Genomic DNA, 26,825 nt, shown 5'->3' on the forward strand with positions numbered 1-26,825 from the left:
ACAAGAAACCCCTCGATGGCCTTTTGGGATTCAAGTATGAGGTGGTGAATTTCAGTTGTGCAGCTAGGGTCTTTCTAGTTTGTACAGGGACCAGTTGGGTGTGGGTGTGAGTGTGGTGTCTCCCTGTAGTAGGTCTTACCTTTTTTTCCGTTACTCAAGAGTGTATGTTACGTTCATAACAAATACAGCTGCAGATACTATTGAGAAGTTTAGGGTCTATGGGGACTTTAGTCGAGCTCCCTGGACATGGCTGTAAGAGGAAAATTGATGACAAATTGAAAAGACAAATAATACGAATGGTAACCAAAAAGCCCAGAACAACTTCCAAAAAGATTACTGTGCAATACAGAGGTGTTACAGTGTATTATATGAGTGATCTAACTCACTGAGGTTCTAGCATTCTTTGCTGGAGGCGTTATGTTCCTGAAGATTGGCAGGTCAGATCAGCGATATGCTCAAGCCTCTGGTCTGTGCTCTCTCACAGACAGCTGGAAATGAGTGCTTTATCTCTGCAGCACAGGAGAGGCGCAAGGGGGCTGGAACTCAGAGGTTCTAGCATGCTTTGTTTGAAGCGTTATGTTCCTGAAGATTGTCAGATCAGATCAGCGACATGCTCAAGCCTCCGGTCTGTGCTCTCTCAGAGATAGATGGAAATGACTGCTTTATCTCTGCAGCACAGGAGAGGCTCAATGGGGGCTGGAGATAGTCGGACCCTGCGATATGGCCAGCACAGAGCTTATTCATTCCGTGTGCTCCTTTGAGAAACCTATTTTTTATTTTTGGGGGATTGATACATAGGGATCTATATGAGTTACAACCCACAAACGACCCCAACTTGAAAAGTACACACATATTCAAAAATGGAATACAGAAGTTTTTTAACCCTTCATGTGTTTCATAAGACTTAAAGAAACATGGACATGTAAGAATTTCAATTTTTGCAGATATTCAATTTTAACCCTTTTATTTCTGCACCACTGGATGCTAACTTCTGTATAACCCCGCCCACATCACTAATTGGATTTTTTCTGTGTACTCTGTGCTTAGGCAGAAAGCTGCCAATCGCTGGTGGGGGTGGGGTTATAGAAAGCTCATTAATATAGAGGACTACATGGCAGCAGATTTACTCATTACAAATGGCTGGAATCAGGGTCTCTGCCCCTACATTATGATGCTTTCAGATAACGCTGATTCTCTTTAAAAAATATTAGTTCTTTATTTTTCTTATTTTTATGAGTGGTAAAAAGAGATAAATCACCTCACCACTAGATACACCCTTTATCACAAGTGCGGTACCACCCTATGTGGTCATACCCAGCTGTTTGGGCACCCCGGAGGGCGCAGAAGGGAACAAGAGACATTTGGTTATATCTTTCTGGAATGGTGTGCGAGCAACATGTGGTAAATGAAGAACCCCCGAGGTGCCAAAGCAGCAGAAACCACCCAAAATGTGCCCCATTTTGGAAAACAGAGGCTGCAGTGAGCTAGTTTGGCTCCACAAGTGCTTCACAGAGTTTTATAACATTGGACCATGTAAATGAAAAAGTATATTTTTTCCAATTAAGTGTTCTTTAGCCCCATTTATTTTATTTTTGTGAGGGGTAATAGTAGAAAATCTCGATAGTTTGAGCACAAGTGAAGAAGCCCCATTTGCTTTGGGAATACAAGTTTTGCAGGTGTTTGGAAAAGTCTAATAGAAACCCGTCAGCACTTCTGCATTTATCCCCCACTCCTGGTTCTGGCAACAAATACTGATGTGAAATCCTGACCCAATACTGAAGGTGTGAACGTGGCCTTATGGGGTAGACTACTCAAGGCATTTATCAAGGGAGGTAGTTCCCATTTTGACCCCAAAAGTGCTTCAGAGATCAAAAACTGGACCTGAGCTACACTATCAGCCGCGTCTCACTGACGTCAGTCCTGACACCGCGCAGCTTCTGTTCCATCGGAATGAAAATGGTGTCCTTTATTTCTTCATCTTTATTTATTTCTTTTCTTTCACCTTTCTTCAGTTGTTGCACTTAATCAATACAGTATAGATTTATTTAACATTTTGCCCTAAATCTAATGTCATTTGTTTTTATTTATATTTTTTTATAATATTCCATTTATTTTATTTCTTTTTATTCTTTCTTTCATTTTTAATAAAAACAAATATAAATCAGCAACATCAACAATAATCGCTGCCTCTGTCTAATTCTTTGTCTTGTTCTTTTCTGTTCTTTTTTCTTTCACTTTTTTTCACCGTGATAAACTTTATTTCACCCGACAAGTTTGTACACGTTGTTCCATCTTACCATTGTGTTTTTTCTTGATGAAGAAGTTGGATATTTTGTATTTCTCTTTTTTTTTGGGGGGGGGGGAGGTAACATTGACAGAAAAACAGCAATTCTGTCATTGTTTGTTGAAGTTTTTTTTCCCCCAGAAAGGATAAATACCACATATATATTTTATATATTTTATTAATTTTGAATTAATTTATTTTCTTTGTGTTGTTGTTTTGAGATACAATTTTTGTTCTTGTTAGTGGTGATTGTTTTAGAGCTTTTTTATGCATGATAAATTGTGTTTTTTTATTGTATTATATATTTTTGTTATTATATTATTTTAGGGTTCAGCTGACTTACTGATTCAGGTTTTTTTATTATGTACTTTATTATATTATATAATTTTAGGGTTCAGTTGACTTACTGATTCATATATTTTTTTATTATATACATTATTATATTATATAATTTTAGGGTTCAGTTTACTTACTGATTCAGATTTTTTTTTAGATGAGGTGATCAAAAGAATTTCAGCACATCGATTTATTTCTTTATTTTTTGTAATCTGGCTAAGCTTCAACCTTCTGTCAACATTTCGCAGTTGCTTTTTAGGCCAGCATCTATAGGGTTAATCTGCACTCGCATCAGCGGCGTCAGCAGTGGGCTAGATCTGTACCACCATGTAATTACGGGACAGATGAATCTGAGCAGCGCACTTGTGATAACGGTTATATACAGCCTTCCTGTCACACTGCTATAATCCAGAGGGACACATCAAGGTTATGTTCTGATTATTTGCAGAAGGTTTTTCTGCAGCAAAAAAAAACCACAGAATATTGCAGGAAAAATAATGTGTAAAATACGTTAAATTTTGCTACATTTTTGCGTGCATTTTCTATGCGTTTATGTTTATGGTTTTTTTTTTATTCATTTGAATGGAAGTAAAATGCTGAAAGAAGGGACCTGCTGCAGATTGGAAAAAATCCTTAAAGGCCACGTTCACACGTTCAGTATTTGGTCAGGATTTTATATCAGTATTTGTAGCCAAAACCAGGAGAGGGTGATAAATGCAGAAGTGGTGACGTGTTTCTCTGATTGTTCCCTACAAATACTGATGTAAAATACTGACCCGATGCTAAATGTGTGAACGTGGCCTCAACGTTCAAATCTGCAAGGAAAAAATAAGCAGCGTGGACATGAGATTTTTTTTTTCTTGGATATTTCAGAAATCTCATTGCTTTTACTGGTACTGTAAAACACAGAAAAATATAAGAAAATGCTTAAAAAAAACACCAACGTGTGACCAAGCCCCTAGGCTAGGACAATGTGGCAACTTTGGCTGCGGCGCGGGACCGAGCGGTCAGAGATTACTATATGTTGCTGCTACATCGCAGGTGATGAGAGGGATCATTGGGACCTCTAAGGTACAGGTACAGGCTGTAAGAACTCTGGACGGGCCGACAATGTGACGCCATTCACCTGGATTACGCTGCGATGTAGTCATCATTCACCTCTCAGTCCTGTGTGGCCACCAATGTCAGAATGTAGCTGCAGCCATAGGGTTCGTTAAGACGACCGTATCTGTCCAACAAAACATCAGACCAGTGTTTGTCTGTGGGGCAATACACATGTCCAAGTTTTTTCTTGGACTGAGCTGGTCCAAAAAAAAAAAATTGATACATGTCTGAGTTGGCTCCGATCAGACCGCACTCAGCCATGCAAGTCAATGAGTCCATAGAAAATAAATCGGACCGCCCTTGGATGGCATCACACCGATTTTCCCGGACTGACAGAATGGAGAAGATGGAGAGGTTTTTTTTACCATCTTCTCACTGGAATCGCAGAGCGTGATTAGCTTTATCGGCCCAATTCTCTTGGCTGACAGAACATACGCTGCTGTGACCTCCTCGAGCCTTTATGGTAGAATAACCCTTACATTTCAAACATTGGAGAACTTCATAAACTAAAAACAACATTTAATTGGGTAAAATGTTGTGTATTTTTTTATCCCCTAAAAATGTGTTAATTTGTTGATCCGTAAGTTGTGATAGCGGCGGGAGGTGGGTACATTTTTCTCTTGTCTATAAACGCTCAGTGTTTATATGGCAGATAACATTGGGGAGTGACTGGAATGTGTCCCGGACAAAGCCCGGCTTCTTTAGGAAAGGGCACAAGAGTTACAGTCCCCCAAGTGACATTCCTAAGGCAGGAGGAGGGACACCGGCCATCTCGGCTCCTAGACACTTCTTTCTCTCTCTTCTCCAAATACCTTTGTATTCTCCCTTCTACGTACTTTACCATTTTTTATAAGTCTTTACTCCTTCATCTCTCACACTTGTCTTCCATTCCATCCCAGCATTGCCACGTCTTCTCCCTAATTGTGTCCTCCTCGGAATGTCTTCACCTTCTAACTCCGCTCCAGGTGAGATTCTTCCACCAGTAAGAAACTTCTACAAAGACTTTTGGAATTATATTAAACCGATACATTATAAGTGTTTAGGATATTAATATTCGTTTTCTTGGGATTTTATTCCGTTCCTTGTTTTTTTCTCTTGCAGTTCTTACTTTCTAAGCAGAGACATCTCGGATTCGGTCAGCATGAACGTCTGCTGGAATGAAATAAAGAAGAGATCTCAGAGCCTAAGGTACCGTGAAATCCAGTGCTGACAATCCGCGGTGTGTGAACGATGGCTCAGGATTACATAGTTACTAACAGCCCGGGGGAATATGTTTTTGTGATGTACCTTCTAATAAGAGACTGTTCACACATGCTGCTTAGTTGAAGAAATTTAGATTAATGGAGCTGATGATTTAGTGGCCGATACTTCTGCAACTTCTGCAACAAAACTGTTGTGTGTGAATATTCACAGAAAAATAGTGCTTGTTACATTCTGTAAGCAAATCTCTTTATCTCTTCCCATCACAGCTAACTTTCTGTTTTTGCACTTTCTGTTTTTTTTCTTTCATTTTCCGAGAGCAGTAACTTTTTTATTTTTCTATTAACTTTTTTATGCTGTAATTAGATGAGTTGTAGTTTTTGAATGACGCCATTCACTTTACTCTATAGTGTTCTGAAAACTGAAAAAAATTCAAAGCGTGGTGAATTGGTGAAAAAAAAAAAAACAACTATTCCACCATTGGTCTTTTTTGTTTATTTGGTTGTTACTGTGTTCATTTTGTGATAACAATCATGTGTCAGAAAATAAACATTTTTTTATAAAAATTCTAAACTTTATACAGTACAGACCAAACGTTTGGACACACCTTCTCATTTAAAGATTTTTCTGTATTTTCATGACTCTGAAAATTGTACATTCACACTGAAGGCATCAAAACTATGAAATGGAATTGTGGAATTATATACTTAACAAAAAAGTGTGAAACAACAGAAATTTGCACTCTTGGCATTCTCTTGATGAGCTTCAAGAGGTAGTCACCGGGAATGGTCTTCCAACAATCTTGAAGGATTTTCCAGAGATGCTTAGCACTTGTTGGCCCTTTTGCTTTCACTCTGCGGTCCAGCTCACCCCAAACCATCTCGATTGGGTTCAGGTCTGGTGACTGTGGAGACCAGGTTATCTGGCGTACCACCCCATCACTCTCCTCCTTGGTCGGATAGCCCTTACACAGCCTGGAGGTGTGTTTGGGGTCATTGTCCTGTTGAAAAATAAATGATGGTCCAAATAAACGCAAACCGGATGGAATAGGATGCCGCTGCAAGATGCTGTGGTAGCCATGCTGGTTCAGTATGCCTTCAATTTTGATTAAATCCCCAACAGTGTCACCAGCAAAGTACCCCCACACCATCACACCTCCTCCTCCATGCTTCACGGTGGGAACCAGGCATGTAGAGTCCATCCGTTTACCTTTTCTTCGTCGCACAAAGACATGGTGGTTGGAACCAAAGATCTCAAATTTGGACTCTTCAGACCAAAGCACAGATTTCCACTGGTCTAATGTCCATTCCTTGTGTTCTTTAGCCCAAACAAGTCTCTTCTGCTTGTTGCCTGTCCCTAGCAGTGGTTTCCTAGCAGCTATTTTACCATGAAGGCCTGCTGCACAAAGTCTCCTCTTAACAGTTGTTGTAGAGATGTGTCTGATGCTAGAACTCTGTGTGGCATTGACCTGGTCTCTAATCTGAGCTGCTGTTAACCTGCGATTTCTGAGGCTGGTGACTTGGATAAACCTATCCTCAGAAGCAGAGGTGACTCTTGGTCTTCCTTTCCTGGTGCGGTCCTCATGTGAGCCAGTTTCTTTGTAGTGCTTGATGGTTTTTGCAACTGCACTTGGGGACACTTCCAACGTTTTCCCAATTTTTCAGACTGACTGACCTTCATTTCTTACAGTAATGATGGCCACTTATTTTTCTTTACTTAGCTGCTTTTTTTCTTGCCATAATAAAAATTCTAACAGTCCGTTCAGTAGGACTATCAGCTGTGTATCCACCAGACTTCTGCTCAACACAACTGATGGTCCCAACCCCATTTATAAGGCAAGAAATCCCACTTATTAAACCTGACAGGACACACCTGTGAAGTGAAAACCATTCCCGGTGACTACCTCTTGAAGCTCATCAAGAGAATGCCAAGAGTGTGCAAAGCAGTCATCAAAGCAAAAGGCGGCTACTTTGAAGAACCTAGAATATAAGACATATCTTCAGTTGTTTCACACTTTTTTGTTAAGTATATAATTCCACAAGTGTTAATTCATAGTTTTGATGCCTTCAGTGTGAATTTACAATTTTCATAGTCATGAAAATACAGAAAAATCTTTAAATGAGAAAGTGTGTCCAAACTTTTGGTCTGTACTGTATATATAAGTTGTTTTTTTGTTTTACTATTTTTTGACATCCCAATTTTTTTCATTTTTCAGGCCATGTTTATCTGTTACAGTTTGGGGTGCATAAAATGTTTTAATCACTTCATATTCCATTTTTAGTAAAGATTCAGTGACTGAAAAACAAACAAATGTCCCACTTTTTAAAAGATGCTAGCTATTTTTCCTTCTTTAAAACCAAAATACTTAACGTCCTGTGTATTTTGATAATAAAGAGGTTATCCATGCTTGGGGCACAAGTGTGTGCAGTCAGTCTATGTGACTGCAGACTTGTGAATCCTCACACCACGCTGTCTGTATTCTTTGGTGCTGGCGCCGGGAGCAGTTGGCCGTGTGACTGCAAGAATGCGATTTGCATACTTCCGATCACATTCCAACTAGACGTGTATTGAGCCAGGATGCGCATGTCTAGTTGGCATGTGAGTATATGTATGTAAATTGCCCACCCGCTCCCAGTGCCGGCACAGGAGAATCCTGACAACGCGCACACTCCGCACTGTAGAGCAAACAGAAGAAGCTCCGAAAAAGGGTCAATACATCAACTACTGTAAAATATCAAAACATCTTTATTAATCAACAAGCAGATACGTGGTGGTTGAGAGCAGACAGGCGCGCACAAAATAAAAAAAACATGATGAACATAGTAAAAAAAAAAATTAGGTGACGAACACCTGAAAAACTGTTCTGAATAAAAATAGAACTATTCTATGAATGGTTAATAATTAATGAGGTATTCAATATTAGATCATCATAAGAGGGCTGTAAACATGTTTAATAAATGTAAATGTCTGCAAGTGTCATTCAAAAAGATATACCGCAAATGAGTGTGCAGTGGGCAAAACGCACCTGAAAAATATAACCAGCATACAACAGAGCAAATCCAGCAATAATGAAAGTGACCAGAAAAAGGCCCCAAACCCTGTGGTCAATGACTGGATATATACACATGGAGTATCTATAGGCGGTATGTGTGAGAGTGACGCCTCGTGCATGGTCCCACATGATAGGAATACACTACAGGTATCAGCCCAATCTCTGACCTTGCAGATGAAAATGTGTGGGTGTCACATAGTGACTGCAGACTTTACCCCCAAACCTGGACAACCTCTTTAAGTATTAGGCCGGAGTCTCACTGAGAGAACATCAGATGCGATACGCTAATGACCCTCGGCTCCTGCTCTGCTGCGAGCGGGAGCCGAGTGTCATGTGTCTGTACGCCGAGCCTCTCGCACAGCTGCAGAGGAGGCAGAGAATTGAATTTCTCCATCTCCTCCATTGCCGGGGTCAGTGTATATCGCACATCAATCGGATGATATCCGAACTCCAATATGGCGCCTCTTCCCTTCTGAGCTTTTCACTGTGCCTCAAAAGTAGTTTTTGACCACAATTAAATAATTTTGATAATTGCCTGAGGGTTAAAAATGGTCACTAGACATGTTGACGTATGAGGCATCGTAATACTCAAGAATAAATGCACAACAAAAAAAATTTTGTGGGCCATTTTCCCACGTTAGCCTAAAAAAATTGGACTAAAGCAACTTTTTTTGGGGAACTGTGTTTTTTAATTTTCACACCTCAACATTATAAAATTCTGCTAACCACATCCTCAGATAATTTGTTTAAGGGGTCTAGTTTACAAAATGTGGTCAGTTGTGGGGGGTTTCCATTGTTTAGGTACAACAGGGGCTCTCCAAACATGACTTGTCGTTCACTATCTATTCCAGACAATTTTGTGCTCGACAAGTCAATTGGTGCTCCTAAATTCTGAGCCCTGCCATGCGCCCAAACAGTAGTTTTCCACTACATTCCATCCAAATTTTGAGATAGATTTTCTCGTATTACCCTTGGAAAAATGAAAACTTTGAGACTGAAGCAACATTTTTGTGGGGAAAATTAACCTAAAGAGTTAATAAAATTCTTCAATGTGGTTTTGAGCACTTTGAGGGGTGTAGTTTTTGAACTGGAATAACTTTTGGGTATTTTCTGTAACGTCACTTCAAATGTAATGTATTCCTTAAAAAAAAATTGGTTTTGTAACTTTTGTTCGGAAAATGGAAAAATTGCTAATAAGTTTTTAACCCTTCTAACTTCCTGACAAAAAGTATGTTTCAGAAATGATGCTGATGTAAAGTAGACATGTGGGAAATGTTATATATTAGTTATTTTTAGTGGTGTAACTACCGTATATACTCGAGTATAAGCCGACCTGAGTATAAGCCGAGACCCCTAATTTTGCAACAAAAAAATGGGAAAACTTAATGACTCGAGTATAAGCCTAGGGTGGAAAATGCAGCAGCTACCGGTAAATGTCAAAATAAAAATAGGTACCAATAAAAGTAAAATTAATTGAGACATCAATAGGTTAAGTGTTTTTGAATATCCATATTGAATCAGGAGCCCCATATAATGCTCCGTACAGTTTATGATGGCCCCATAAGATGCTCCATACAAAATACACCCCATATAATGCTGCACAAATGCGGATTATGACCCCATAAGATGCTCCATACAGTCATTTGCCCCATGTAATGCTCCATAAATGCTGATTATGGCCCCATAAGATGCTCCATACAGTCATTTGCCCCATATGCTGTTGCTGCGATAAAAAAATCACATACTCACCTCTTGTCGCTCAGGCCCCTGCCACTTGCTATACTCACCTTCCCTGTTCCACCGCTGAGCGCCGCTGTGTCGTCCCCGTCCTCTGCACTGACTGCTCAGGCAGAGGGTGGCGCGCACTAATCGCGTCATCGCGCCCTCTGACCTAAGCGTCAGTGCATAGGATGCAGAAGACGCAGCAGCGGCCGGCGGCGGTGGAAAGGGGAGCAGGTGAATATCGCGCACTGCTTATACTCACCTGCTCCTGGCGCGGTCCCTGGTTCCCCGGCGCCGGCAGCTTCTTCCTGTAGTTAGCGGTCACATGGTACCGCTCATTACAGTAATTAATATGCGGCTCCACCCCTATGGGAGTGGAGTGGGGTCCATATTCATTACTGTAATGAGCGGTACCATGTGACCGCTCACTACAGGAAGAAGCTGCCGGCGCCTGGGAACCAGGGACTGCACCAGCCTAAAAAAATGGGCTGAAATTCTCGGCTTATACTATAGTATATACGGTATTTGTTTTAAGTGGTATAACTATTTGTTTTAAGTTTGAAAATTGCTAACTTTTCTACATTTTCATCAAATTTCCAATTTTTCAAAACATACCGTAAATGCAAATCATGTCGACCTAATTTTACAATATGCCATAAGAAAACAGTCTCAGATCTCAGAATCACTGGGATATGTTGAAGTTATTACGGCATAAAGTGGCTGTGGTCAGAACTGGAAAATTTGGCCTGGTCATGAAGGTAAGAACTGGTTTCCGCAATAAGGAGTTACAAGGTTCCTTGTTTATAATGTAAAAAGTCATGATAATGTGAAGGAGGAATCACAGTTCTCAAATACTAGGTGTATAATATATGTATACATGGTATATAGTATCATAGGCATGCTCTAGGCAAAAATAAATCAGCAGCACCCGCTGCTACTCCAGCACTGCCTCTCCTCTGCTGCCCCTCTTCTTTGTTACAGGTTGCAATGGTAACAATACCACTACAAAACACGTGACCGATGCAGCCAATCACTGGAATCACCTCTGAATCACCTCTGATCCCAGTGTTTGGATGCAGTGACTATATGCGCCATAGTCATGATGTCACCCCTGATGTCACCCCTGCTGCTTGTCATTAGAGACCAAGGGCAGTGGTGGAGAGGCAGTGCACAGTAGCAGAAGGTGACCAACCCTGAATACGTTATTACTTTTTGAATTTTTCTTACTTTTTATTTTATTTTTATATTTTTTTATAAAATAGATGGATCCATTGAGGCCTAATTATTCCAGTGTGTGAGTTCCCTTTTTCTTTTATTTTCTTCTTTTTTTTTTTTTTTACCAAAATTGACAGATTTAAAAAGACTATAGAATTTTTTTTATGTTTACCTGATAACTTTTTTATGAACATTTCCCATTGTTTTCAATGTGTTGAAATAAATGATTTTGGCAAATTGCCTTTTGGGCAGTTTCACACTCAGCGTTTTTGGAAACACACCACTGCTGTTTTTGATGTAGTTCTTTGAGCCAAAGCCAGAAGTAGATCTTATGGGAAGGAGTCGTAGCAGCCTTTTTCTTCACAATTCCCATTCTTTTTGAATGCTTAAAATTACACAAAAAGCTATGGTGGTTTTCAAAAAACTCTCTCTTCATTATTACATTTTTATTTTATCATATTTTTAGTGTTTTGCATCTTTTTTTACTCATCTTGACATTTGTGCCTTTTTTAAGTTACTTTTTAATGTGTTTGTTTTCTTAGTTTGCCCCTGTGGGCACAGTTTGCAGATCTTTTCGCCCGGTTCATCATTTGCGACTTTTTGAAAGTTGCCAAATTTTTGCGAATGTTCCCACCCTGGTCCATAGTTAACCTCTGCAGTGATTTTATGCGTACCTGTTAGTATGCTGCATATTTTGATACGTTTTGTGCGAAAATTGGCACCAAACAGGTTATAGGCAAAAATGAAGAGTTCTTTTTATTTGGAGAAAATGCATGAACCAAAGGAATTTGGCGTTAAAAAATACATCCGTGGATATCACAAGACAAAAAAGAAAAATGACTTAAAAAATTGCAAATGATGAATCGGGCCATCTGTGTGTAAAATCTCCCACATATTATATTTTCCAGTCCACTAACAAAAATGTGTATTTATTGTTTCATGTTTTCACACTAAGCTCACTGGAAAAATAGAATTCTGATATTTCACATTATAATACTTTGATAAATAGTATTATTGTACCAGGGAAGGCTTATCTACTAAATTATTTGCCCGACTTCTCTTTAGAGCTCGTCTGGAGGCATTTTCAGATCCCACCCTAAAGTTGCAACCACCACTCCAAGAGATCATTGACTGGCTCGGGCAGAAGGATGAAGATTTGTCAGCCCAGCTTCCCCTGCGAGGTGACCTAATTATGGTGGAGCAGGCAAAGGATAAACATCTGGTGAGTTATCAAGAAGCTGCATCACCATTAAATTGCATGGAATATTCCTATGTAGTGTCATCATCTCAGTCTTTCATGACTGAGACGAGAATAACTCCACTCAGCTCCAACCACTGAAGGCGGAGCTACAGAATCCACACCAAGCGGCTGAGGAAGTGGCTTCCATAGTTCTGTTTTAATTCTTCAAGAGTTATTGAAATATCTCATCAGTTTTAGTCTGATTCTACAGCTCCACCTCCATAGCCATGAAAGATTACCCAAGGCTGGAGTTAGGGAAGAGGGAAGTACTTTCCAAGGGACCCCATTCACAAAAGGGCCTCCTGCTTCTGCAACCCTTCATGAAGAGTGTGGAGGATGCAGAACAGTTTGTGCTGTGCATGCTCCATAATCCCAAAATGTCGCACACGGCTTCCTGCCAGTGTTGGGTCAGAAGCTGAAAGGGAAAGGAAATGGTTATGCTCACAGCACAGAAATGTTCAGACAGAACTGGAAATAGCCTTCAGTCCTGTCTTTGCTGTGTCCATCTCCTCTTCGTGATGTCTGACCCCCTCCACGACTGTCCAGAGAGGGTGTAAAGAAGAACCTTAGACATGATGAGTGCGAAATCTAACAAAGAAAGTTAGCTATATGTATAAGGCCGGGGTCACACTAGAGAGGAATTCGGACAAGGGAGAGGCGCAAAAACAACGCATTGCACTCGGACCAATGTTTCTCTATGGGGCAGCTCCCATCAGCCGAATATTTCTCGGCCGTATTTAAGGGGCTGAGAAAATCGCAGCATGCTGCGTTTGTCGGCCTATTCCGAGAAAAATACGTCAATGAAAGTCTATGGGGGAGAGAAAAATACGGATTACACACGGACCATGCGTGTGACTTGCGAAAAATACGCAGCGGTGTTCTATAGAAAAGCCGGCAATTCAGTGCGGTGTACAGTAAAATCACACTGACAGAATAGAATAGAATAGATAGAATAAATGTCTACACATAGTATAGGTATATATATTGACATTGACACACATATATATATACTTATATTTAATACAGAGCTATGTAGCATTAAAGCCGGAAATTCAATTGCCGGCTTTTGCTAAGTCCTTACTGAATAACCAAGAAAACAACTTCACACTGGGCCAATAATATTAACCGTGAACTTTATTAGAAACAATAAAAACATATATTAAAAGGTAGGCATATAACCACAAACACAGGTAAACACGGTGGGTTACCCAGGAAGAAACCCCAAATGAATGGTGTGTACACAGGGGCGGACCTACCGCCGGTTCAAACGGTGCAGCTGCTGTAGATCGGTGCAGCCGGCCCCACACTGTATTAGCAGTGTACATACAAGTGCCGGCCAGCATCCTCCTATTGCAGACAGCAGGCTGTGTGTCTGCTGATCTGACGTCACCTGCGCGCCTGTTTCACTCTGACGGAGGCCTGGAGGAGAGATGAAGTTAGTAGAAAGCCATGGGGTCCCGGGCAGGCGGTATGTCATGGGCTTCATCTCATTCCTGCTTTCTTATCTGTTTTCTGTAGATCTATCTGTACTGTGAGATTTATTGCACCATCTTAAACTTACAGACAGATAAGGTCCGGGTTCCCGCGTCACCCGATCTGCATGTAAGCTGAAGCTGCAGCAATAAGTCACAGTGATCCTCACCCTGCACTGTGTGACCCTGAGCCCGGCTCCAGAACATCCCACGTTATATATCAGATATATATTTGTACTATGTGCACATATATAGTGTTATATGCACTGAGCACTGACCAGGCTGCAGGAACTCACATTATAATATAATATATTATAATGTGAGTTCCTGCAGCCTGGTCAGTGCTCAGTTCATATAACACTATATATGTGCACATAGTACAGTGGTGCCAATATACAGTATGGAGCATCATGTGCGGTCATTATACAGTATGGAGCTTCATGTGTGGCCATTATACAGTATTGAGCATCATATGGGGCCATTATACAGTATGGAGCATCATGTGTGGCCATTATACAGTATGGAGCACTGTGTGGCCATTATACAGTATGGAGCATCATGTGTGGCCATTATACAGTATTGAGCATCATGTGCGGCCAATATACAGTATGGAGCATCATGTGTGCCAATATACAGTATGGAGCATCATGTGTGGCCATTATACAGTATGGAGCACTGTGTGGCCATTATACAGTATGGAGCATCATGTGTGGCCATTATACAGTATTGAGCATCATGTGCGGCCAATATACAGTATGGAGCATCATGTGTGGCCATTATACAGTATGGAGCACTGTGTGGCCATATTTTTTTGTTTATAATTATTCTTTATGAAACAGTGTGATCAGCAGTGCTAAATGGGTGTGGTTGGGACGTGGATATGGGTGTGACTAGTTACGAATGGGTGTGGCCAGAGGCGTGGCCTAAAATTTGCCTTTGTCCCTCTCTCCCATCTTCTAAAGTTGGGAGATATGATGCTGGGTAGGGAGGGGGGCCCAGACACATTTCTTGCACAGGGGCCCAAAGCTGTCAGTGTCCGCCACTGTGTGTACATACATAACTAGAAGATGTGCTAAAGTTACTCTAAACACAATAGCGCTATATGAAATATGAATATATGTACAGTACAGACCAAAAGTCTGGACAAACCTTCTCATTTAAAGGTTTTTCTGTATTTTCATGACTATGAATATTGTACATTCACACTGAAGGCATCAAAACTATGAATTAACACATGTGGAATTATATACTTATATATTACTATATAACAAAAAAGTGTGAAACAACTTAAATTATGTCTTATATTCTAGGTTCTTCAAAGTAACCACCTTTTGCTTTGATGACTGCTTTGCACACTCTTGGCATTCTCTTGATGAGCTTCAAGAGGTAGTCACCGGGAATGGTTTTCATTTTCATTTCACAGGTGTGCCGTCAGGTTTAAAGAAAAAGAAAAAATCTCCAGCATGGATCTTCTAAAAGTCAATTTATTAGAAACACTTTAAAATGCAAACATTTGCAAAAAAAGAGAGATGGGGGTCCCAGGTGGTCAACGCCGACGCGTTTCGACCATCAGGTCTTAGTCATGGCATGAAAATGGAACCACATATTAACATTTTATACAACACAGAACACTAAAACAGCAAGTGCTTAGATTAAAACTCAGGTGGGCAATCAGAACATTCATTATATTAACCCCCTGTGAACCGCAAAAGAGAAAGACGTATCCATGAAAAAAGAACCACATCGATGTATCAAAAAATTACATTAGCTGGAATAATAGAACCATTTCACAGTGTGTACAATATTAAATATCACCTTATAAAAAATAAAAATAAAAAAAACACAGAAAAAAAATAATAATAATAAAAAATAAATAAATAAATAAAAAAATAATAATAATAAAAAAAAAAAATATAATAAAAAAATAAATAAAAAAAAATATATATATATTTATGTTAAAGACATGAAATTATTACATTAATCTAACTGCAAAATGAGGTCAAGACGTTTGTTCAGCCCTAAGGGCACCCTTGACTGTAGAGAAAATATCCAAAAGGATTCACGATTTAATATCTTACGTCTATGATCACCACCTCTAGGGGGTTTATGCACTTTTTCAATAGCAGTCACTTTAATCATGCTGGTGTTACCTGCATGGATTGTTTTGCAGTGGTGAGAGACTGCAGAAATGTTATGTGATGTATTATTAAGTGCAGATTCTGAGATATGCTTACAAAACCTTCTTTTTAAAGGGCCCACTGTGCAGCCCACATATTGCAGTGTACATAAATCGCATTCTATCAAATAAATGACACCTTCTGAGTTGCAATTCATGTGCGTTCTAATTGGATAAGTAATGCCTGTCACACTAGAGGTGAAACTAGTAGTTTTTCTTACGAAATTACACGTTTTACACGGGTGGTTACCACATTTAAAAAAAACCTTATATGTTAACCAGGCACTATTTCCTGCAGTCAATTTACTATTGAGATAGAGACTAGGAGATAGGATGTCACGTAAGGAAGGTGCTTTTTTGGCAAGATATCGTATGTGAGTACGATCTAAAATATGTGCTAGCTTCACATCATTGTATAAAATAGGAACATACTTTTTCACAATTTGAATTATTTCTGCATACTGCGGACTATAAACTGTGGAAAAATTTATCGTACTCAGAGAGTGAGAGGCAGACTCTGCGTGTTTAGTCTCATTAAACCTTTTTCTTTTACTTTTTTTAATTTTATTATTATGCTCGTTGGGGTTCATAGAAAGAGACCCTAGATCCTCATTATCACTCCATAATAAAGACTTCCTATCAATGTCTTTTGTCACTGATTTTGCTCTGTGTAGCATCCAATTAGGATAACCGCGATCTTTAAGTCTGAAAACTGCAGACTCAGTTTCCTGTGTGAATTGTGCAGCTGAACTACAATTTCTTTTGAGCCTGATCAATTCACCCACTGGTATATTCTTAATGACATGTTTTGGGTGACAAGAGTGTGCCTCCAAAATGGAGTTGCTGTCAGTAGATTTTCTATAAGGAGAAACAGCAACTAAGTTAGTATTTTCATTTACTGATAAGGAAATATCCAAATAGTTAATAGAAATCTTGGAGGTATTAGAAGTAAAGGAGAGATTAAAATCATTATTATTCACGTATTTTATGAAGTCCGTAATCAGCATATCATCCCCCTTCCAAATTATAATCAAATCGTCGATATAGCGACCAAAAAATACAATATTATTAGAAAAAGGATTATTCTCATTGAAAATATATTTTTCTTCCCAAACCGCTACTGTAATATTGGCTAATGAAGGGGAACATTTCCCTCCCATACTAACGCCCTTTTTTTGGATAAAAAACAACCTATCAAATGAAAAATAATTATGGGTCAACAAAAAAGAAACTGAATCTACAATAAAAGATTGAATCTCCTGTTTGTACGTGCTGTACTTATTAAGAAAATATGACAAGCTGGTTAGAATTATATTATGTGGTATGGAAGGATATAAACCAACCACATCACAGGTGACCCATGTATAATGTGAAGACCACAAAAAGCCATCTAATGCAGCAATGACTGCTCTGGTATCTTTGATATAACCCGGTAAGTTGATCACTAAGGGTTGTAGAAAATGATCCACCCATTCTCCCAAATTTTCTGAAAGTGACCCTATACCAGAGATGATGGCTCTAAACGGAGGAGGAAAAACATTTTTATGAATCTTAGGAAACGCATGATAAATAGGAATAACTGGATGTTTGATATTTAAATAATCATGTATTTTTTGTGTAATAGCACCTGTGGATAGGCCATCTACTAATAGTTTCTCTAAATGTATCTGAAATTCTTTTGTGGGATCATATGGAATTTGGGTGTAAGTAGAACAATCACTAAGAATGCGAAGATTTTCCACGTAATATAAACCAGCATTTAAAATAACCGTGTCGGCGTTGACCACCTGGGACCCCCATCTCTCTTTTTTTGCAAATGTTTGCATTTTAAAGTGTTTCTAATAAATTGACTTTTAGAAGATCCATGCTGGAGATTTTTTCTTTTTCATTGCTGGCTCTGGACTACGCCCTTGACCAAGGCGGCTCCGTGCGTGGACATCATTGCACTGTTGAGGGATTGGTAAGCTGACTTATTTTCTTCCCATTTTTTCCTTTTTTCCTATTTTTGTATGTCAGGTTTAAAGGGAACCTGTCACCCCCAAAATGAAAGATGAGCTAAGCCCACCGGCATCAGGGGCTTATCTACAGCATTCTGGACTGCTGTAGATAAGCCCCCGATATATCCTGAAAGATAAGAAAAAGAGGTTAGTTTATACTCACCTGGGTGGGCGGTCCGATCCGATGGGCGTCGCGGTCCAGTGCCTCCCATCTTCTTACGATGACGTCCTCTTCTTGTCTTCACGCTGCAGCTCCAGCGCAGGCGTACTTTGTCTACCCTGTTGAGGGCAGAGCAAAGTACTGCAGTGCGCAGGTGCTGGGCCTCTCTGACCTTTCCCGGCGCCTGCGCATTGCAGTACTTTGCTCTGCCCTCAACAGGGCAGACAAAGTACGTCTGAGACGGAGCCGCAGCATGAAGACAAGATGAAGACGTCATCGAAAGAAGATGGGAGGCCCCCGACCGGACCTCGATGCCCATCGGACCGGACAGCAGGGGGACCGCCCCTGGGTGAGTATAATCTAACCTCTTTTTCTCATCTTTCAGCATACATCGGGGGCTTGTCTACAGCATTCCAGAATGCTGTAGATAAGCCCCTGATGCCGATACGCTTAGCTCATCTTCCATTTTGGGGGTGACAGGTTCCCTTTATTAAATGGGATTTCTTTCTTTATAAATGGGGTTGGGACCATCAGTTGTGTTGAGCAGAAGTCTGGTGGATACACAGCTGATAGTCCTACTGAATAGACTGTTAGAATTTGTATTATGGCAAGAAAAAAGCAGCTAAGTAAAGAAAAACAAGTGGCCATCATTACTTTAAGAAATGAAGGTCAGTCAGTCCGAAAAATTGGGCAAACTTTGAAAGTGTCCCCAAGTGCAGTGGCAAAAACCATCAAGCACTACAAAGAAACTGGCTCACATGAGGACCGCCCCAGGAAAGGAAGACCAAGAGTCGCCTCTGCTTCTGAGGATAAGTTTATCCAAATCACCAGCCTCAGAAATCGCAGGTTAACAGCAGCTCAGATTAGAGACCAGGTCAATGCCACAGAGGGTTCTAGCAGCAGACACATCTCTGCAACAACTGTTAAGAGGAGACTTTGTGCAGCAGGCCTTCATGGTAAAATAGATGCTAGGAAACCACTGCTAGGGACAGGCAACAAGCAGAAGAGACTTGTTTGGGATAAAGAACACAAGGAATGGACATTAGACCAGTGGAAATCTGTGCTTTGGTGTGATGAGTCCAAATTTGAGATCTTTGGTTCCAACCACCGTGTCTTTGTGCGACGCAGAAAAGGTGAACGGATGGACCCTACATGCCTGGTCCCCACCGTGAAGCATGGAGGAGGAAGTGTGATGGTGTGGGGGTGCTTTGCTGGTGACACTGCTGGGGATTTATTCAAAATTGAAGGCATACAGAACCATCATGGCTACCACAGCATCTTGCAGCGGCATGCTATTCCATCCGGTTTGCGTTTAGTTGGACCATCATTTATTTTTCAACAGGACAATGACCCCAAACACACCTCCAGGCTGTGTAAGGGCTATTTGACCAAGAAGGAGAGTGATGGGGTGCTACGCCAGATGACCTGGCCTCCACAGTCACCAGACCTGAACCCAATCGAGATGGTTTGGGGTGAGCTGGACCGCAGAGTGAAGGCAAAGGGGCCAACAAGTGCTAAGCATCTCTGGGAACTCCTTCAAGATTGTTGGAAGACCATTCCCGGTGATTACCTCTTGAAGCTCATCAAGAGACTGCCAAGAGTGTGCAAAGCAGTCATCAAAGCAAAAGGTGGCTACTTTGAAGAACCTAGAATATAAGACATATTTTCAGTTGTTTCACACTTTTTTGTTAAGTATATAATTCCACATGTGTTAATTCATAGTTTTGATGCCTTCAGTGTGAATTTACAATTTTCATAGTCATGAAAATACAGAAAAATCTTTACATAAAAAGGTGTGTCCAAACTTTTGGTCTGTACTGTATATATATATATATGTGTCTCACTGAGATATATATATATATATATATATATATATATATATATATATATAGCTGTATATATGTTTTCAAGAATATTTGAGCCCATGGATCCATTATATGTCCATTTTGCAAGCCGGCGAGAAAATCTCAGTGTACGGATGCCATACGGAGGTTCACATGCTCAAAATACACAGCCATACCTTGCCTACGGATGACATACGGGTCACTGTTTAGGGGACATTTCTGCATATTTGGCCTGTAAAAAACAGACCGTATTTTTATACGTTGTGCGTGACCCCAGCCTAAGTGTGTATATAGAGTATATGTTGTGTGGGTTGTATAAAAAGTGAGCGTATGTGTGTGGATTGTATAAAGTATGTATTTATGTATGTATGCATATACTATACACAAACAATTCTAACACTTATTAAAGGAAACTTGTCAACGATGACACCAGAGAGATCACGTAAAATCCCACCTCTGCCGTCAATTGTCAAGGATGAAACCGGAGAGATCACACAGAATCCCACCGCTACCACCAATTGTCAAGGATCACAGCCTGGGAGATCATGCAGATCCACTCACTATTATCTTTTTGTCACAATCAGATACTTCTGCCCCCTATTGTCCAGACAATTACACGATTGACTGTCAATTAACGGAGGAGCCTGCATGCTGTTTCCACTAATAGGCCGGTTATTGGGAAACTAACAGTGAGCGTGTGATATATACACCCTCAGATTCCAATGAATGGATTATATATACCCCGATACAGTCACTGCTAACTCAACAATGACCCAAGAACGACTTACTGCCACCACCAACCGTTTTCCGGCCAATTGGATGCCTTTTTAGATAGCGTATGGCTTCAGGGGTGTGGTTTACAGAACAAAAGGAACAGAACTATTAAATTTCATATTTTATCCAGAACGATAGGCAGTGTTTCTAAAAAATATACAAAGATTTTACAAAGGTGACAAATGACAAAACAATATAGCATATACAATTACATAAAATAAAGGAGAAACAAAAGAAACCTGCTGCACTGGTTACAGAGATCGCTCAGCTAGGGAAGGAGAGCACTTCGATTGGAAACGTCCAGTGAATGGGAATCACTAATGGACAACAGTGGCCTTTTTTCCACGTACATGTGTAAACACTGACGTCTGAATGAGGCCTTAGTTAGGTGAGAATCAGTGATTCATCTATTCGATCACATTATGCGCCGATCTTGTAGTTACAGATGAAGGTCTCATTCAGATGTCAGTGTTGCGCTAACCGGTTTTTCACTGATACATGAACCCATTATAGTCTATGGAGATGTTCACATGTCTGTGTTTCTTCGTGGACCATGTGACCATACAAAATGACGTGTCTGGTTTATTCCAGCAGGATGAATTAAATTCCCAGCACATGGATGGCATCCGTGTACAATCAATGTTTTTATGTATTTATGTATCCATATATAAAAAAACACTGATAACACACAGATGCAAAACACTTATGACACCGGTTCCATTTTGGTGTAGACCATCAGTTTTCCAAGCTGAGGACACTTCAGGAAACTCTCCTTTCTAATGGAGTTTTCTCATTCTGAAGCATCTTTTAGCAGTTTTTTCTTGTTTCCTGACGTTTCTTTCTTTCCATGTTTTTCCAGCTTTTCTTTACCGTATATTGTTTTCCAGATGTTTTTTGAGCTTCAAAGAAATTAGGTAAACGTTCTCATTTTTTTATACCAGAAATGCAAGAAAGAGTGAAAACCCCGGGTGTCTTCCTACATTTTTCGACCCTTCTCATTGACTTGTATTGTAAAGTACCGAGCATCTTAATGGAAAAAGCCTGAAGAACGGTCGTGTTACTTCTTTTAAACGCTTGGCGCCTTTTGAAAGCCTGAACATATGAACAGCAAATCGTTCTTGCATAGAAATCAATATGTTCATTCTTTTGTGCGTCTTTCAGCGTTTTGTTTTTTGCATAATTTTTCACACAAAATATAGTGGAAAGAGATGCAGTGATCAACTTTACAAATGAATAAAAAACAAATAAAAATTAATTTTGTTATTCCCTTCCCACCGTCTGAAGTGCCCTAGACACTGATTTACTCCATGCTTTAACATTTTGCTTTTGTGTCCTGCTCTTTTCTCCCAGCTCTTTATGGAAGAGGTGAAGTCTCGAGGGCCGTACATATACTCTGTACTTGAGTCTGCCCAAGCTTTCCTCACCCAACATCCTTTTCAAGAAATAGAAGAGGACACATCTACAGTAGCCAAAGGTTAGTAGCTTTACAGTGGACCCATCAGCTCTCCTGAAAGATCTGTTTTTCTGGCTTTTTTTTTATTTTTAGAAACTGTGCAGTATTTTCCCACCGAAATTACTGCAATGAGTCAGTCCACATTGCGACCACAGGATGTGCACAAGGTTGAGGACTGACTGCAGCATAAAAGATAGAAAACATGGACATCACTCAGATCAGTGTTATTCAATATGGCTCCATCCCGTGTAATATAGGAGCAGCCTCTATCCCGTGTAATATAGGAGAGGCCTTCATCCCGTGTAATATAAGAGAGGCCTACATCCCGTGTAATATAGGAGAGGCCTCCATCCCATGTAATATAGGAGCGGCCTCTATCCTGCGTAATATAGGAGAGGCCTCCATCCCGTGTAATATAGGAGCAGCCTCTATCCCGTGTAATATAGGAGAGGCCTTCATCCCGTGTAATATAGGAGAGGCCTCCATCCCATGTAATATAGGAGCGGCCTCTATCCTGCGTAATATAGGAGAGGCCTCCATCCCGTGTAATATAGGAGCGGCCTCCATCCCGTGTAATATAGGAGCGGCCTCCATCCCGTGTAATATAAAAGAGGCCTCCATCCTGTGTAATACGTGAGAGGCCTCTATTCTGTGTAATATATGAGAGGCCTCCATCCCATGTAATATAGGAGCGGCCTCTATCCTGTGTAATATAGGAGAGGCCTCCATCCTGTGTAATATATGAGAGGCCTCTATCCTGTGTAATATAGGAGAGGCCTCCATCCCGTGTAATATAGGAGCGGCCTCTATTCTGTGTAATATATGAGAGGCCTCCATCCCGTGTAATATAGGAGAGGCCTCCATCCTGTGTAATATAGGAGAGGCCTCCATCCCGTGTAATATAGGAGAGGCCTCTATCCCGTGTAATAGAGGAGAGGCCTCCATCCCATGTAATATAGGAGAGGCCTCTATCCCGTGTAATATATGAGAGGCCTCCATCCCGTGTAATATAAGGGAGGCCTTCTTCCCGTATAATATAAGAGAGGCCTCCATCCCGTGTAATATATGAGAGGCCTCCATCCCGTGTAATATATGAGAGGCCTCCATCTCTTGTAATAATCTAGTTGCAGCCTTTGAACTGACTCTAACTGCTGAATATCCTTTTTTAAAATGTGGAGCCCAAAACTGGATCCCATATTCTAGATGTGGCCTCACCGGTGATTTATAAAGAGGCAGAGGCGTAGCTAGGGTTTTGGTCCAGGGGGGGCGAAACTTTGGAGTGGGCCCCTAACCAGGTAACCTCGATTACAACTCGGTGACGCGCCCTAATAGTAGAGGAGAACCTCAGCATATGACAACGATGTTACTGAAGATAATCTCTATATAAAGACCAACATGGATATTACCGCCATATGGTCAGTGGTAGATACCAGCCCTACAGAACATATAACAGATCACAGCAGAGTTATAGATGGTGACTTACCGCTGACGTCCTTTCTGATGGAATTGTTCATTTTTCCCGTCTTTTCCATCTGGCCCAGACCGACATGACAACTTCTTCCAGCAACGACTCGTCTGCAGAGAATACAACAAAGACGTTTCACTTCTCATATTCCAGCCCCATCACCATCTATTCTCAACCTGCACAAACTCCTCATCCTGCTGATACCCCAATACTGAGCCGCTGCTGCCGTATGTGTCCCTATTACTGCACCTGATACCCCAATATTGAGCCGCTGCTGCCGTATATGTCCCTATTACTGCCCCTGATACCCCAATACTGAGCCACTGCTGCCGTATGTGTCCCTATTACTGCACCTGATACCCCAATATTGAGCCGCTGCTGCCGTATATGTCCCTATTACTGCATCTGATACCCCGATACTGAGCTGCCGCTGTCGTATGTGTCCCTATTACTGCACCTGATACCCCAATACTGAGCCGCTGCTGCCGTATATGTCCCTATTACTGCATCTGATACCCCGATACTGAGCTGCCGCTGTCGTATGTGTCCCTATTACTGCACCTGATACCCCAATATTGAGCCGCTGCTGCCGTATATGTCCCTATTACTGCATCTGATACCCCAATACTGAGCCGCTGCTGCCGTATGTGTCCCTATTACTGCACCTGATACCCCAATACTGAGCCGCTGCTGCCGTATATGTTCCTATTACTGCACCTGATACCCCAATACTGAGCCGCTGCTGCCGTATGTGTCCCTAATACTGCACCTGATACCCCAATACTGAGCCGCTGCTGCCATATGTGTCCCTAATACTGCACCTGATACCCCAATACTGAGCCACTGCTGCCGTGTGTCCCTATTACTGCACCCGATACCCCAATACTGAGCCGCTGCTGCCGTATGTGTCCCTATTACTGCCCCTGATACCCCAATACTGAGCCGCTGCTGCCATATGTGACCCTATTACTGCCCCTGATACCCCAATACTGAGCCGCTGCTGCCGTATGTGTCCCTATTACTGCACCTGATACCCCAATACTGAGCTGCTGCTGCCGTATGTGTCTCTATTACTGCACCTAATACCCCAATACTGAGCCGCTGCTGCCGTATGTGACCCTATTACTGCCCCTGATACCCCAATACTGAGCCGCTGCCAGGGCCAGTTTTAGACAAAGTGGGGCCCTAGGCAAAAATTTGAAGTGGGGGCCCCAAATGATAACATTGCACTGTGGCCCACATATTTAGGGGCCTTATATCGGCCAAAGGGTCTGCCACTATGAACTGTTGGCAGGGTCACTGCTGGCACTTTGAAAAGCAGCTTTTCGCCATGTTCATATGCAGAATTTTTGCAGCTTTTTCTTCTGCAAATAATGAGTTTACAGCATTTTACAGCACAACCAAAAACTGAGATTTTCAGAAATCTCCTGCACACCCTTTTATTTTCCCCTGACAATTTCACAACTGCAGCATTTTTTTAAATCTGCAGCATGTCACCTCTTTCAGCAATTTTTTTCACCCGTAGAAAGCAATGAAAAAGTTTAAAAAATGCTGCAAATGTTGCAACGTTGTTTTTCGCTGCGTTTTTTGTGAATAACACTAACTTTATTAAACATGTACTGTAGACAAAATGCATACTGTAAAAAACAAACAGCAAAAGCTCTAAGGGTGTGTGTCCACAATCAGTAAACGCTGCAGGTCGGCTGCTGTGTACTTGTACAGCTTCCAACCCACAGCAGCCACATGTTACTGTGTAGTGGATGGGATTTCAAGAAATTCCATCTCTACTATGTGCGCACTATCACCTGCACCTCACCCGCAGAGACGGACATGCGGCGCGTCTCTCCAGACCCCAGCAGGCCAATTTATCTGGCGTAGACGCGAGTCTCTACAAGAGAAATCTCACCCCTGCAATGTATAGGATGCAGGGATTCCGCACAGATCAATGAACACACGCGGAATCACCTGTGTTTAAAATTTGGCAGCACTTTGGACGCAGCGTCCAAAGGGCTGCCATTTCCGGATCCTCTGCACATACACTAAAAAATGGGTGCTTTAAAAGCAGTGTTTTTACTGCCAAGAGAGCAGGCTTTGGCTGCAAAAAAAAATGCACCAAAAGCGCTGATTCCTATGCACACCTGTATCATATATGTGTATAGTTTACCCTTATTGTTTCACGTGGGAATTCATTTATTTCTATATAATAAATACCCTGATTCAGCAGACAATATTCCTGTCTTGTGTCATCCAGACAGTAGTGACAGCAGGTCGCCCTGTCAGATTACAAGCAATGATTTAATTACTGGTCAGAGCCTATGCTGATTCCTGCTGTATGTGACTGTGAAACCTGATCCTACAGCAAACAGGACAGAGCTCTGGGACCACAGTGAGTAAATCACTGCACTGAGGGGGTCTCAAGGGGGGTTTGGGAGAGGCATTCCAGAACAACAGAGCAATGCACAGCACTGCTGTACACCCTCTGGGCACTTCATACAGGGGCTGCAGAGGCAGGGGGCCCCCTTTCTGGGTGGGGGCCCCAGGGGTCTGCCTGGTCTGCCTGTGCCAAACGCCGGCCCTGGCCGCTGCTGCTGTGTGTGTCCCTATTACTGCACCTGATACCCCAATACTGAGTCGCTGCTGCCGTTATGTGTCCCTATTACTGCACCTGATACCCCAATACTGAGCCTCTGCTGCCGTATGTGTCCCTATTACTCCACCTGATACCCCAATAGTGAGCCACTGCTGCCGTATGTGTCCCTATTACTGCCCCTGATACCCCAATACTGAGCCGCTGCTGCCGTATGTGTCCATATTACTGCAAAAAAACACCAGTATACAGGCAGAGATGCTTACCTGTTCAAGGCCTCCAACAATTGCACTATCCAAGGTGCAGCGGACCCAAGTTAAGATGGCAAATACACAGGTGCAATAATACCGATAAGGCAGCCACCCTACCATCAGGAATCGGCCGCTTGGTGCACCTGTGCACATACCATTTTGTCCATTATGGCTTACTCCAATTTATGGTCCCCTGATGAGCCCCTATACTAGGAGGGGGTGAAACGCGTTGGGACAAGGATACTGGGACAAAGAATGCCGCTTTTACCCAGATAAGTCTACCTATTATGGTGTTCCTAGCATGCTGCTGTTTAATTTATATGTTGGCATATTTATGACAAAAAGCACCTTGCTATAGTATGTCCCATTGTGAAAGGAACAAGGTGTTAACTTTTTTCTAGCATGCTAGGTCAAGTTACTGGTCGCTGAGATATATTACTCTGTGTCAATCCATCACATGTGTAGACCTGAAGTATAGGGAATGGACAAGTGC

The 26,825-nt window shown here is 41.4% G+C and overlaps 1 protein-coding gene across 3 annotated transcripts in view; it reads left to right on the plus strand.

The window, feature by feature from the left end:
- Positions 1-26,825, plus strand: part of DRP2 (dystrophin related protein 2) — a 146,784-nt gene that overhangs the window by 16,950 nt on the left and 103,009 nt on the right. Inside the window, exons 2-5 of one of the 3 annotated variants that reach the window (XM_077283433.1) lie at positions 4,826-4,912; positions 10,961-10,992; positions 11,979-12,135; positions 21,927-22,050. In XM_077283433.1, the coding sequence (XP_077139548.1) occupies positions 10,961-10,992; positions 11,979-12,135; positions 21,927-22,050 (313 nt within the window). In that variant the 5' untranslated portion in view covers positions 4,826-4,912. Of the gene's footprint in view, positions 1-4,549; positions 4,690-4,825; positions 4,913-10,960; positions 10,993-11,978; positions 12,136-21,926; positions 22,051-26,825 lie in introns of those variants that run through there. The other 2 variants (XM_077283431.1, XM_077283432.1) reach the window with 2 other exon arrangements.

Source organism: Ranitomeya variabilis, chromosome 2 (assembly GCF_051348905.1).
Source record: "Ranitomeya variabilis isolate aRanVar5 chromosome 2, aRanVar5.hap1, whole genome shotgun sequence".
NCBI lineage: Eukaryota > Metazoa > Chordata > Amphibia > Anura > Dendrobatidae > Ranitomeya > Ranitomeya variabilis.